This window comes from Clupea harengus, chromosome 20, assembly GCF_900700415.2.
Source record: "Clupea harengus chromosome 20, Ch_v2.0.2, whole genome shotgun sequence".
NCBI lineage: Eukaryota > Metazoa > Chordata > Actinopteri > Clupeiformes > Clupeidae > Clupea > Clupea harengus.
Window position 1 is genome coordinate 8,787,861 of NC_045171.1, and position 15,624 is coordinate 8,803,484.

Here is a 15,624-nt window from a genome sequence, read left to right on the forward strand (position 1 = left end):
GCTCCCCTCTTTGAACTCTTTCTGCTCAAGGTTTCTCCCTGTTAAAATTGAGCTTTAGTCGCCTTAGTGCTTGCAGTCGCCTTAGTGCCTGCAGTCGCCTTAGTGCTTGCAGTCGCCTTAGTGCTTGCAGTCGCCTTAGTGCTTTAGTCGCCTTAGTGCTTGCAGTCGCCTTAGTGCTTTAGTCGCCTGAGTGCTTGCAGTCGCCTGAGTGCTTGCAGTCGCCTGAGTGCTTGCAGTCGCCTTAGTGCTTTAGTCGCCTTAGTGCTTTAGTCGCCTTAGTGCTTGCTCCAGGGGGTTCAGGCTCTGGGCCCTGTAAAGCGCCTAGACACCATTTAAATTGTTATTGCCGCTATTATAATTTAAATTGAATTGAATTAAACATAAAGAGCACTTTACCTGGAGAGAAATCAACAGCCTCTGTATTGCCGTTACGCCACAAGTAATCAGTTATAAGTAATTCGGTAATTCATTATTCTCATTTCTTGCAGACGGTGGAAAAATGTCATGGACCACATTAACGCAATTCCAAAAATCAGCATTAACTGCCTCTTGTCAATGTTCAGTATGTGCACCTAAAATATTTATTGTATGTATGTAATTGCAAGCTATCCATGCGGTCATTACCGCGGTTCCAATCTATTATCCAGCCACCAAAACCGCCCTTCCATGTATAAGCCAATGGTGTGTGCGTGTGTGTGTGTGTGCATGCGTGTCTTACCTTGATCTTGGTGTCCACACTGAGCAGGGTGAAGAGGGTATTCATGTCGATGAGCGCCTGCCGTGTCTCCCTGTACACCGTGCCCAGGAAGTTCAGGGGGAGAGACAGCTGGAAGAGCAGGCCGTTTACCATCACCAGATCTCCCACAGTCATCGTCCCTGTGCCGCACACACACACACACACACACACACACACACACACACACACATCAATGACATCCCTAGAGTGTGTTGGGTTCAACAACATCAACTTTACAAGCGATATTCCCAGTAACTTTTATGACTACTCTCCCCCATCACGCTCAACAGCTCGCGACAGCTTTTAACGCTCTATGATAAACACCTTCACTGCCATAATTCTGTCTCTACTGAACACAAAGCATGAACATAAATCACCATCTCACAACCATGGCGTTAAGAACAAGGAAATACACACAGCTCCTCAAGGCAAGAATCCAGCAGGTGCTAACTGCAGCACACAATGGGCCTCAGGGACTTGCTCATTATAAACGCACTATTGTCGGAGTTTCTTCATTATAAACGCACTGTTGTCGGAGTTTCTTCATTATAAACGCACTTTCGTCGGAGTTTCTTCATTAAAAACACACTGTTGTCGGAGTTTCATTATAAAGCACTATTGTCAGAGTTTCTTCATTATAAAGCACTATTGTCGGAGTTTCTTCATTATAAACGCACTGTTGTCGGAGTTTCTTCATTATAAACGCACTGTTGTCGGAGTTTCTTCATTACAAAGCACTATTTTCGGAGTTTGTTCATTATAAACACACTTTCGTCTGTTTGTTCATTATAAACGCACTGTTGTCGGAGTTTCTTCATTATAAACGCACTGTTGTCGGAGTTTCTTCATTACGAAGCACTATTTTCGGAGTTTGTTCATTATAAACACACTTTCGTCTGAGTTTGTTCATTATAAACGCACTGTTGTCGGAGTTTCTTCATTATAAACGCACTGTCCTCGGAGTTTCTTCAGTAGTAGAATTAATGCTCAAAACATTATGTAACTGTATGAGCACAGATTCGCGTTTGGTCAGAGTCCGTGGTGCTGGCATGTTAAAAAGCGGCTGGAGAGACAAGGAGCTGACAACACCAAGGCCGTGCTTTCAGCAACTATTCATGTCATGAATTCTAATGTGCACACCGAGGAGAGCGAGAAAGTACAATGTGCTGAATAGGACAAAAAGCTTCCTTCTGCTCCCAGAGCTTAACAGGTACGGCAAAGTCATGGATTGGACACTGAGGGAGCTCACGCACTGATAAGAATGTATATTTGCACTGTACTGCAAGTCAGTGGATAGAAGCATCTGATAAATGAATACATATAATAAATAAAATAAAAATATATATATTCCTGTCAAAGCAACAGTATACAACAATGTGCCACCTTTGAGGTATGTTTACGTAGGCAACATAGTTCTGGTATATTCTGCAAACTCATTTAAATGGTATATGGTCATGTGAAGGACCAAATAAAACGCCTGATATTCCCACTAGACGCCCAGGCTATGCACTGTGAGGTTCTGTGGTTTGGGAAGGACCACTCCGTGAAAAATGTCCCTCTTCCTTAATGCTGCTTTAAATGACGGCTGATTTAAGAGAGACAGCGAGTCCCTCGCCATCTGTGTTCCAAAAGCATCCCCGTACCTGCCATGATGCCCTGGCTGGCCATCAGCATGACCGCGGTGAGGCCCATGCTGAAGATGGCGCTCTGTCCGAAGTTGAGCATGGCCAGGGTGGACGTGGTCTTGAGCGAGGACGACTCGTACACCTTCAGGTAACTGTCGTACCTCTCCGCCTCGTACTTCTCGTTGTTGAAGTACTGGTGGGAAAGAGAAAGAGGGAAGTGTGTTATTTTTTTTTTATTAACTGAAAGGCTTCTCTAAAATCAGGCTAGAAGGAACGGATTACTTTGGACCTAACACAAAAGTGCAAAAAGACATCTCCGGCCGAGAAAGCTTCTGGTTTTGGTGTGTGTGTGTGTGTGTGTGCATGTGTTGTGAAGTGATTCATTTTGTAAAGTGTTAGGGTGACCTTTCAGGGGTGGAATCAAAAAAAGCTCACATTATGGCCCCTTCCATCTCGGCTGCACCAGAGAACAGAGAAAAGCCAAGCGGACAAAAGCTGAGAGTAAAGTAAGCTCGCTGCAATCTCGTGTCTGGGATTGAGGAGACAAAGTCACTGCTGAGATGAGGAAGCAATGTCTGAGATGGATGAAGACACGAGAGAGAGAGTGGGAGATACTGATAGCCTAAAAAAAAAACAAGGGCTCTTCCAATGCTGAATGATTGTTAAAATTACAAACTGGGAAGATTTACCCTTTAAAGTGATTTTCTATTGGTGACTTACAGGAATATTCTGCTTCCTGTATAGAAAAGTAACAAGCTACCCCTCAATCAGCGGCAGCGGGTTCAACAGGAAGCTATGTTTTTACTCGGGATGAACTCTGGAGGTCTCGGGAGGTCTGTTTTGTTTTCCTGGAATGCATTTAAATTATGTACTGGAACACAACTGCACTCTGCCAGGCTATTTAATGGGCTAAGTGACATGTGAGCAAACAGGGGCTCAGTTATGTTAACCCCTAGATGACCGGCACGAGTCTAATACTGCTGATGATCAATAGCATAGGACACATATACGCATACACTCACGGAGCCATGCATGCAGGTTAACAGACAGACAGACAGACAGACAGACACACGCATGCACAAACACTCAAGCACACACCCAATAACATTAAAAGCCAGCTCCTCTTAAGAAGAGCTAAGGGAAGATAATGCAGAAAAGCAGAGTTGAATTACAGCAAAATTAACTTATTTTCTCCACACTCGACAAACATCTGCTGAAGCCGCGTTTCGGTAAAAAACCTCCATCTTATCGAGGCCACTGCAGAGGCTGCCACTGCCAGCTCCTCCAGAGGAAGGAAAGAGAAAGAGGGAGAGGGGAGGGGGGCGGGCGGCGCTGCCGCAAATGATAACACAGCAGCATCAAAAAGAAAGAAAGAAAGAAAGACAGAGAGAAAGGAAGAAAGAGGTGAAGAAACTGCAGAAGTGTGTCGGTGTGCTATGATAATACCAGCCAGTGTGCTGTTTAAACCCTCGCTGTTCCTTTACACATATCCCATCTCATTAGCTGCCCTGAGCTGGGGGATCCCTATTTGTCGTGGCAGGGATCAAACACCACACGCACACGCACACGCACACACACACACACACGCCATCCCTACCCCCGACTGTAACTTAAACAACAACTACATATTTTATTCATGGGACACAACCAAACTTATCAGGCAACGTGGGCCAATTAGCCGTGATGGGCGCACAAGACGAAGTGTGTGTGTGTGTGTGTGTGTGTGTGTGTGTGAAGATGGCAGTTGCCGCGGCGAGGAGAAGGAGAGCCGTGTCACCAACGGGTGCTGATGAGCGGCAGGAATTACGCATTTACCGATTAAGATCAGATGAAAGAGGAGAGAGCACAGGAACATTCAGAGAGAGAGAGGGAACAGAGAGAGAGAGAAAGAGAGGAGAGAGCACAGCAACATTCAGAAAGACAGAGAGCGAGAGAGGGAGTGAGGGAGAGAGAGAGAGAGAGAGAGAGAGAGAGAGAGAGAGAGAGAGAGCGAGCAAGGGAGAGAGAGAGAGAAAGAGCGCAAGGGAACAGACAAGAGAGCAACTGAGAGGGAGACGAAAAGAACTACAGAGAAACAGAGATGGGGATTGACTACAAGAGGAATGAAATGACAGGAGAAAGGGTGAGAGAAAAAAAGGGGGAGGGAGAGAAACAGGAGATAGAGGGAGGGAAGAAGGATGAGAGAGAGAGTGAGCGAGAGAGAGACAGAACAATCAGGTTGTATGGGAGCTTGTATGAAAGTGGAACGGATTTTGAGTGGGTGGAGACCTAATTATGTATGCACTCTATCTTACAGTGATACTAAATTCAGCCGCACTGACACCGATGACACACACACACACACACACACACACACACACACACACAAATATAGAACATATCTAGGCTGAAGAAACAAATAAAAGAGGGGGAGGATTAAAAAAAACAAACGGAGCAACGGAAACAGAAAATAGGTTGAGTGCTAAGACGCAGGGAAAGAGCGGGGGGGGGGGGGGGGGGGGGCGAGTGTGAGGCGACGAGAAACATCCGTCCAAATTACTGCTGCTTAAGGGGCCAGAACAAGAGGGCCACACAATGGGACGACTCCGAGCCCCTCGACACGGAGGGAATGGCTTCATCTTTGTTAAATCAGTGTTAATGCGAACCACTGATTCAGGCTCAATTACCTGTCCTATGGCCCTGCAGTCTCAGAACGAACGGGGGAAAGGAATGGCAGAGAGGGAGACCGGGAGGAGGGAGAGAGTGAAAGAAAAAGAGAGAGAGAGACACAGGAGAAAGAGAGAGCGAGAGAGATCGCTACCCACAGCTCACCCATCAGTTGATGAAAGGGACACCCCCCCCCCCCCCTTTTAGAGGCAATTAAAGGAGACACCAGCACAGAATACATATTAGTGATGTCTGTTTGTGTGTGTGTGTGTGTGTGTGTGTGTGTGTGTGTGTGTGTGTGTGTGTGTGTGTGTGTGTGTAGGCACGACACTGCGATGAGATGTGCGAGGGGGACAGAGAGCCCTCACCTTGACTGTCTCGTAGTTGAGCAGTGAGTCGATGGCAGCGTTACCAGCCTCGTTGTCGGCTTTGTTCATCTCGATCCTGAAGCGCGTCCTGGAGAGGGGAGAGTGAGACAGAGAAGTCAATAAACACCCTGAAAAACACTGACATCACTTCCTGTTCCAAAACCAATCGGCCACAATCTATAGGCCCCGTATGTAGAACAACATCACTCGGGGTCACACTGACCCAATATGGCGTTCAGGTAAAAACTATAAATGACGAGTGCTTCAAAGTGGGCGCTAATGTCTTGACTTGATGGTCATAAGTGTGTGTGTGTGTGTGTGTGTGTGTGTGTGTGTGTGTGTGTGTGTATCTTTGTGTGTATCTGTGTGTGGACAATTCAAATATTTTACTTTTATTCAGCTTGTGTGTAAGAGGAACCCCACACCAAAGGAAGTTGACGGCCTTTACCTCCACTGTGTAACGGCAACGGTGAAGGCTGAGTATGCCGAAAGCGTGCCGAGTGTCACCAGCGCAAACTGGCCTCCGCAAGTGTAATACTGCAACAGAGAGGAGGGCAAATGCACTTTTTACCACATCTTATCTTAAAAGGTGCAATCCACGATTCTAATTCTAATACAGTTTTTGTCAAATTCAACAAACTAGCTGTCCTCTAGTTCAGTGAGTACGGTAAAAAAAAGAAAAAAAGTGTTCGTACAGAGTCCTGGCGCTGAAAACGGGAAACAAACTTAATGGCTTGGACAAAGCCATAAACAATTCCAAAAAAAATCGACACGCTGCTTCAGGTCAATGGAAAGCAGGGGTGTAATTCGATTGGGTATTAAGCTCAAATATGAACAAACTTTTACAGATTTCATCTTTAAAGGCTTACCAGAGCCACCGAAAAGAAGAAAAGGAGAAACAAAAAAGAAAAAAAACAACTTGAATGAATCCTCTCTAATGATAAATTCCCAGAGTGCTTGACTTCCACGTTTTTCCTATCTTTCCACCCGTTTCTGAAATAAGTGTTGCAAATGGGGGATGGGGACGGGGGACGGGGTGGGGTAATTCCTGCTAATGTTTTCACCACTGGAGCGCTGCAGTTCAGCCTCGTTAGGGGCACTGACATAATGGCCTTGGGTGTGTTAATTACATGCAGCACTGGTGGAGGAGAGCGAGACGGAGCGAGGAAGGGGAAAGGAAGTGGCAGAGCCGGGTAACACCACACACACACACACACACACACACACACACACACACACACACACACACACACACACACACACACTCTGCCAGAGAAGTGTATTATGTCGGACAAACAAGTTCATCCACTCAAATTCATTCACTTGAAGACCACCTGTGCCCAGCATTAATTACAAATGTCATTACAAGAGGGGTTTACAAATGATTTGGCCAGATTACATCATTCAGGCCTCCTTACAGAACAACTGCATTATACAGTGTTCATAAAGTGTAATATTTTGACCCACGATGCGGAACAGTATATTTGCACTACAATGCCACTGCGCCTACAAAAACTACCTTTGTGGTTGGGATTACGGTCCGGACCCAATCTTAATGCAAGGTGTCACATTGATTACCAATACGTTATCGAGCGCCTGGTGATATGAAGCGCTCCCAGTCTGTTGGCTGCTACCGAGAAGTAGTAGACGTTTCATGAGCAGAGTTCTTCTGTGGGTGAAGCACTGCACGGCTGTGTGTTGACTATCAGACCACACGGCCTGCGGCTTGCCTCGGTCAACACAGGGGTGATGAAAACAAACGTCCATGTTTAATCAATGGTAAGACTAGGGCAGTTTTTTATGGCTATGGCTTTATTTGTATGGCTCCGATACAGTGTGTAATTTGGGACTAGTCTGCACATACCACAAATGGTGCATCTCATATTAGGGTAGCATGATTGACATTTTTTGTTGGTGACTGCTCCAGCACAGAGAACTGGTGCCTTGAGGATCTGCTGACAGTTTGTCTGTTTTATGTCCATTTGGTGTGAACATTCGGTGGTCTGTTTTGGACTACTCGATATTCAACTACCTATTTTTTTTTTTGCAATGTGCATTACTTGTTTTCAGAACAGTAGTTCACACTTTGCTTCATGGCACAGTTACCATCAGACTGTTTTTGGCTGTAATTTTAATTGAAAGAATTTTGCTGTTTGACTTTTAACAACATTGTTTCTACTGAAAACAGGCATATAAATGCCTTTCTTGATTGAAATGTAAGGTAAATACCATTGAGGTTACAATACACAATTCTGGCGAAAAGTTGTTGATATTTGAGCTCAATGGCCAATCAAATTACACCTTGCTCTTCCATGCAACGTGTTGATTGGCTGGAATAGTCTATGGCTCGGTCTGAGCCAATATGTTTGCTTCCCATTTACAGAACCAGGACTGTACCAACATCAGAGTTTATTTGAGCCCACACAGAGAACACTCAGCTATAGATGACAGAGGACTGTGAGAAACAAGTTAAAACAAAAAGGCTATTGGATTAGAATCACGGACTCTACCTTTAACATAGCAAGGAACATCAATAAGAAATAAAACATTACAGAAGCGAAAAACATAAGACAGACATTGCCAATTGTCTTACCAGGATGGCGCTGACCAGTGCCATCTCGAAGGTGGTGGGCCCCAGGTTGAAGACGATGGCACTGAGCACGAAGCTGATGCCGCGCGTGCCGCGGTCGATGGCCTTGGACAGCGCCCCCGTCTGGCGGCTCAGGTGGAAGCCCAGGTCCAGGTTGTGCAGGTGCAGGAAGACGTTCTTGGCGATGCGGCGGATGGAGCTCTGCGCCACCTTGCCGAACACAGCGTTCCGCAGCTCGTTGAAGAGCGCCGAACCGGCACGGGACACACCGTCTGAGGAGATAACACACACGTATACATGTATTACCTGTATGGATGAGGGCGCAGTCACTCTCACACACTCACTCACACTCACACGCTCGCTCACATTTAGACTGACACACACACTCACACAAACGCGCATGCACGCACACACACGCTCGCTCACAATTAGACTGACACACACACACACACACACACACACACACACACACACACACAAAAGAATACAATGTATGAATGCAAGGATGCACACCCCCACACACAGACCAGAAAAACTACCAAAACAAGGAACAGCTGATGCAGAAGACCACAAAGACAAAGCCTAACCAAGAAGGAAAGAAAAAAAAAGAAAAAAAACCTCCGCTAATTTAAGGAAAAGTACAGTTCATCACTGACTGAAAAAAGTGGCTAAAAGGTCAGAAAAGGACTGCAACCCCTCTGAACTCAGGAACTAAAGGCTCTGAAGTCCCTGAAAACAGCCCTCATAACTTATGCATACAAAAAAACCAGCCCATAGTCGAATGCCTCACTCATCTGTGGAAAGTTCTGGCATACTGCCCCCCATTGAGTGTAATAATCCCTAAGCGCTGACAGCTTCTTATTCAGAGCCACGCCATGCACCCCCTCAACACTGGCTGCCATCATAGGCAATATCAGAAACGCTCCCATCTGGAATGTGTCTCCCCACGGCTCACACACACACACACACACACACTCCAACACAATGAGAACAAATGGGCTACACTTCACACTCGTCAGTACTCGTCCGGGGGAAGAGTGGGCAAATTGAAAAGCCGCTGCCGGGCCGCTGGACTTGCAATCAGCCCGCTGTATTAAATAGTCGATTAGCTCCCAGGGGAGTAGCGGGGACTCTGTGAGCATTAACTCACAGGACTCTTACTTCCGCACAAAAGGTTAACCGAGCCACTGCTGGGCCTGAGGGAAAGTACAAGAGCAAGTTATTTTAAGAGGCATTATAGGATTTCTGTATGAAATCAGCAAGCTAACGAGCTAACAAGATTTTCAAAATGAATTGCATGCTGTAAACAACTTGCCCTTCACCACCATCCAGACTTCTGTGCCACTTAAAACACTCAGAGACCTGCAGCTAGAGCACTGTTATCGTTTCCCCACCTTCCTTCCCCGCCTGCCTGCCAAGGAGTGGAAGAGGCTGGTCTCAATGATCACTGATGGCGATCCACAGGTAACTGGCCCCATTGGTGGACACTGCCAATGTATTACAGGTCTCCCATTGAGCGAAATGGGTAGTTGAGGAAAATTACTTGGTAATAACTGCTGATAATAGACTGAAATCGTTGCTAACTCCCTGCTACACAACAACATATTTCAAAATGAAAGGCATAAACTGCAACCTCTACTGCATCTTTCCAGGAAAATCACAGCCTGCCCCCAAGTCTGCATCTGAAATCTGACATCAGCGACAAAACGTCACTTTGTTCTGGACGTCCTGCAGTCTCTGCGGCTTAATATGCAATTGTGTCAGAGCTTAAAACCCAGAGCGTGGCAAATCTCTAATTACTTCAACTGTATCCTACACCCCCACACACACACACACACACACACACACACACACACACACACACACACACACACACACACACACACACACACACACACACACACACACACACACACACACACACACACACACACACACACACACACACACACACACACACACCTCCACCGGAGTGCCTGAACCTTAATGCAGCTCATTAAATCAGCAGCAGCTCTGAGGGCACTAACGGCACCGGTAGCTAGAGTTTTTGACTCCATGCAAGAGCGATACACAAAATGGCCGCAGCTTGTTATTTAGAAGTCTGTCGACATGCAAAAATGAGGAGGGTGGCTTTCAGAGGACGAAACACACAGTTGGTAGGAAAGCACATGCGCGCGCGCACACACACACACACACACACACACACACACACACACACACACACAGATGTAGGAGTGCTCAGGCAGAACACTAAAGGGAAAAGAGGATGGCTCGATTTGAATTGGCGAAATGAAGAACAGAATTTCGCTCCACTGCTTAGGAATTTACGCCCGTTCTCTCTTCAAGGCGACTTCTTAGTCAGTATTAAAAACAACACCTGGAATGTGTTCTAGTCTCTGATGTCTCTTCTCTCACTACGTCACGTCATGTCATGTTTTTACTTGAAGGTTATTTTTCACATCTTATTTCTTTGAGGGGGGGAAGAAAACACAGGTGTGAACGCTACAGAGCAGCACAAGTTTGACTAACAAGGTCCAGAGCCTGCAGTCAGAGCCAAGAGTTTCTCAGCCTGCCTGCCTGAGAGATAGAAAGCCGAGAAGAAACACCTGTCAGTATGAATCCTACACATGCATGCAATGTACAAAAACAAAAAGTACGACAGCGAAGACTGCAGAATGGTGTTCCTCCGCCTACTCTACTGCTGTCTGGTGACAACGCCGCGTTCGGCCTGAGGATTGGGATCAGCCAGTGAAAAGCTACTGCACATTCAACAGATGAACGAAGGGTGACCCAGAGCAAATGAGTGCACAACTGGAGCAGATGCCCAGAACAAGACCTGAATAATCACGACCTGAAGGGAGGAGAGAGAGAGAGAGAGAGAGAGAGAGAGAGAGAGGGGCTGAGAATGAGAGTGATATGCATCCATTTGGGGGGAAAAAAAGGAAAGAAAAAAAAAAAAAAAAAAGAAAAAAGGTAAAAAGGTCAGCTGCTACATAATATGAGCCGTGCTTCCCGAGAGGAAGTCAACACCTGCCGGGAGGAGGGGGGGAACTCACAGCCAATCAAGACAGCCGTTGCCATGGTAGTCACCGTGTTTGGCGCGTCGCTCAGGTTCAACATGTGTCCCGACATCTGGTTCAGTCCGTCCACAGCATACTTAAACATGAAGGGCACCATGACATTCGTCATCTGCAGGGTGTACAATAACAGAAACAGACAGATGGGGGGGGGGGGGGGGGACAGACAGACAGAGACAGAGAGAAGAACATCAGGTAGAGGGGAGAGGGAAGAGGGGAGAGCGGAGAGGGGAGAGGGGAAAAACACAAGTCATTAATGCAGGGGGTTTTCCTGTCTGCAGGGATTTGGCGTGTCGGGAGTGAGATTGCAGGCTAGGCTTTTCTGCGGAGCTGAGGGGGCTGCTTCAACCCTGGGCCAGACAGAGCACTGAGATGAGCACTGAGATAAGAGATGGTGGAGGATGGTGTCTGCGGGGTTCGGGTGGTGGAAGGTTAGAATGCCAACAGGGGTTTCAGCAGGGGCATTAGGACCAGGGCATTAAAGAGCACTTCAGCATTATGTGGGGGGGGGGGGGGGGACTGGGTAAAGCAGGGATAGTGTGGAGATGGAAAGCGTCTCCTCTGATATGACATGGAAGTGAAGGCTATTGTGGAAGACATTCAGTCCATCTGCTTCCAAAGACTAAGCCAGGTGAAACGCATGTATGGGGAGAATATTGTAAGCCTACATAGGAGACCATGTAAAATTCTATATGAAGGAAAATATGACTCTTGCTACAAGTGACACTCTGCTTCTTTTAAAACATGAAATCCCCTCTTTGCTCTGTTCACATACCGTTTTCAGATTAAAAAGACAAAAACGATTATGCAACAGAACAACAGTGTCCCTACTGACTATGGTGTTGTGAGGGTGTCTGAAAAGGAGGAAGTGACACAGTGATACAAGGCTGTACAATATAATTTGTTTCGTTTTTTTGGTAGTAGGGGGGGGAGGGCATATGGGGCAAAAAGCCAGCAGGAAAAGGAGTACTCTAGTCTATGTGATGGCATTGCACATTAGGGCAGCTGGGCAACAACGATGTCCGCTTTGATGATGATGATAATGGTGTGTGTGTGTGTGTGTGTGTGTGTGTGTGTGTGGGTGGAAGAGGGTGTTACTGAGACAGTCTGGCCGTGGCGTTCTGAGGCAGTATTGAGTGGGGGTGGGGCAGTTGGGTCGACTGACTGACTGAGTGACTGACAGTGTTGTGCTGGTGCATTAAAGGGCAGGCTGTTTTTGTGTGCACACTGGGGCCATGGTGGAAATGAGGTGGCTGATGCATCCGCTAATGGAATTGAAATGGTTATTAAAGCTAATTAAAAGCTTGGGGACAGCTGCTCGGCGCAGGCAATAAGGACGGCGGCACATCACAGTGACCAGAGCGTTTTAGGGGTTAACCCTTTCCTCTCCTGCAAAAAGAGCTTTTTTCTTCTTTTTTTTGGAAGGAGGGAAGGCTTATAATGAACATGCTCCGACGTGTGTGAAATCTACATCGCCTCGTGGTATTACTTGACTTCCATCTCCCATTAAAATGGACTAGCAGTCCCAGACTACAGACTACAGACCACTTACAGTTAACTGTGATGCAGCCTCGAAAACCACTGCAGTGAAGTGACTCATGACCAGCCAATTACTGCAATAAGGGCAAATATGACAAGGGGAAAATTAGCTGCCAATGCCACATTTTCAATTGAGTTTCCAAGTGGCACCTGCATGCTCTGTGAAGGTCTAACGCAACAATTAAGAGAGCCTTGGTGTGTGGCATTTACTATTGTTCACCGAAATTGTACGTTACATTTTTTTTAAGAAATTTTATCTTTTAGCCTCTTAAAAGAACTATATCCGAACACAAGCTTCTTCCCAAAACAGGTGTTCACCAAAACTTGAGCCCAAAAAAACCTGTTGAAACCATTCAAACCACTGAAAACAAAAATGACACTTGGGCAATCCCTCTGCCCAACGCCCCACCCCCCAAACACCACCCCCCCCCCACCCCCTCGTAAAACGGCATGCCATGCCGAGAGGTGGTGCGGATTAGTGGATGAAAAAGACGGGAGGTTATCGCCGCCTGTGCTCGCTTCAGGAGGGAGGACTTGTCAATCTTTATCTCCCCCGGCAGATCCCACCTCTGCTGAAGCTCAGACAGAGATAAGAACAGCGGGCGCCGGGGTCCCCGCCGGCCTCCAAACCAACAACTCGACAATAATGGAGGACGACACTGCAGCGCTTTTCACAAAAACCCAACTCTTCCGAAATATAATAGAAAGGTGGCAGTAGGGTTGGGCAATATGACAGTATATACCGTGCAACGGTAGAAATGTGTTTACCGGTAAAGATTTGGCAATACCGTTTCAACTCTTATTTATCGATTTATTTTTAGATAATGACCGCCGAACTATACATTATCCCGCTTATTATGACGGTTACTTGCCAAAACGATAGAAGACATTCCTCCAAAATACCTCTTTAATGACTCTGTTGCCGTTTCGTGATTTCGTGAGAAAAAAAATAGTTCAGGCAAATAGAACTTTAAAGTTTCAGGTGCTGCGTAGCAACCCATTACTTGCTGACTTCAAGTTACAATGACTTTCCGTACGTTAAATGACCGGACTACTTGCGGAATGATATGAAAGATGTGAATTAGAAGCACAAAACCCGTTGTCAATGACAGCGGTCATTACTTTTTTGCAGCGGTGAATATAAAGAAATTACAGACCTGCGAACGTTGGGGTGGCCCATTCAAATCAACGGAACTTTTTTGAACATTCTGAAGAGCCGTATAATAAACTGTGATGTATACCGTAACCGTGATATAAAATGACACATACCGTGATATAAAATTACACATACTGTGATAGAAGATTTTGGCCATATCGCCCACCCCTAAGTGGCAGTGATCTGTTTGACGAAGTTCTTTTTTTAAATATGCTACAAGCCCCCAGGTGGATCTTTGTGCAAAGCACCCTGGTTTACATAACAGCACAGTGGCTTTCACTTGCCCAATGAAGCACTTCAACATGGGCCGAGAGCTTAACGTGAGGCTTCAGGTCATGCAGGGGAGTAGAGGCACATTTTCAAGGGCTCCAAAAGAGAGATGATGGACACCTTTCTTATATTTCAGATTAAAGTCGAGATACAGGGCAAGTGGCAATTGGCAAGGACAGCGTGCAAGAGGCCTGGGCCCAGGACTCAATTATTTAAAAGGCCAATTTCAATGCCTCAGCACATCTGTCTTGTTCTAGAAACATATCCATTCGCTGTTTTGCCTAAATAACGTAATCTTTTTTTTTTCTGCTGATGAGAACCAGATTTGTGAATTTTGTAACATTTTGACGACTCAATTTTGTAAATAAGGGGGTGGGGAAGAAGTAACATATGGCTACCCGTAAGACCAAACCATTTTACAATATAATAGGGGGATATGTTTAGGATACATATTGTAGCATCAGTATAATGAATTGACGACAAGCATTGTGTATTCAGAACAAATAATGCAAACACAGCTGAAACATATACATTTGTTTAAAAATATTCCACCAATTAATGGCCAACATTCTTGAGTGGGCATATAGAAGGGCCATGTATGAGAGTGAACAGATCCTAGAGGGCACTTAGAAAAGAAGTGTTAAAGACAAGGTGTGTGTGTGTGTGTGTGTGTGTGTGTGTGTGTGTGAGTGTGTGTAAGAGTGATGGGGAATAGACTCTAAAGGATGGAAACACTGGAAGTTGGGACAGACACCATACCTGGAACGTTTCAAAGCTCAAGTTAAACTCTTACACAGCTACAGGCCTTGGAAATAGAGGGTGTACTGATTTAATTAACAGATATCACTGTGGGAAGACATCTCCATAATAAAGTATCAAATGCTCTGTATTTCTCACTGCTCAGGTTCCCAAGAAGCACCGATATCTTGTCAAATTAGATACATGCCAAAATATGTCCTTATTTGGTAGCTTATTGCATGCAAATTATGCATCCTCTACAGAAAAAGAATTTGGCTGCAACTGCATTTAAAGAATTACAGACCATTTCCAAGAATGGGATCACTAGCAATTCAACTTTTGTGTTATCTTGACTTAATGTATCTCAACCCTACCAGTAGAATGTATTGTTATCTCAACAATGGGGATATCTAACACCTTAATGTCCCATGTTATGAAAAAATTTTCCTGGCTAGATCTGCTGTGTGTGCGTGTGTGCGTGTGTGCATGTGTGCGTGTGTGCGTGTGTGCGTGTCCTACCTTGGCTCCGGCGAGTAACCCTAGAGAGATGGCCACTCTCGCTCGGAGGTCCGGTCGATCCTTTGGCCAGACGTACGACATCATTGCAGAGAGGATCTGTGCTGAGTTCACCTCTTTCAGCTGTCAACAACCACAACATAAAACAATAGATGAGTTCTGTGTCAACAACCACAACATAAAACAATAGATGCGTTCTGTGTCAGCACACGCATGAGTTCTGTCTCCAAGTGTTAGCCATACTAGTTGTTTTTAATTGTAGAAACAAGAGATATGCTGTTATTTCTAACACACTGTAACGCTTATCAAGATGTTTAGTCATGTTTGTGAACAATGTTTTGACCTTAGCTCTTTGAAAGTTTG

The 15,624-nt window shown here is 45.7% G+C and overlaps 1 protein-coding gene across 1 annotated transcript in view; it reads right to left on the minus strand.

The window, feature by feature from the left end:
- The window catches only part of abcb7 (ATP-binding cassette, sub-family B (MDR/TAP), member 7), a 32,110-nt gene that overhangs the window by 12,021 nt on the left and 4,465 nt on the right, over positions 1-15,624 (minus strand). Inside the window, exons 4-10 of the mRNA XM_012830660.3 lie at positions 15,265-15,384; positions 11,022-11,154; positions 7,969-8,237; positions 5,824-5,912; positions 5,376-5,463; positions 2,380-2,554; positions 719-876 (exon numbers count right to left, since the gene is read on the minus strand). Coding sequence (XP_012686114.1) covers positions 719-876; positions 2,380-2,554; positions 5,376-5,463; positions 5,824-5,912; positions 7,969-8,237; positions 11,022-11,154; positions 15,265-15,384 — 1,032 coding nt within the window. The remainder of the gene's footprint in view (positions 1-718; positions 877-2,379; positions 2,555-5,375; positions 5,464-5,823; positions 5,913-7,968; positions 8,238-11,021; positions 11,155-15,264; positions 15,385-15,624) is intronic.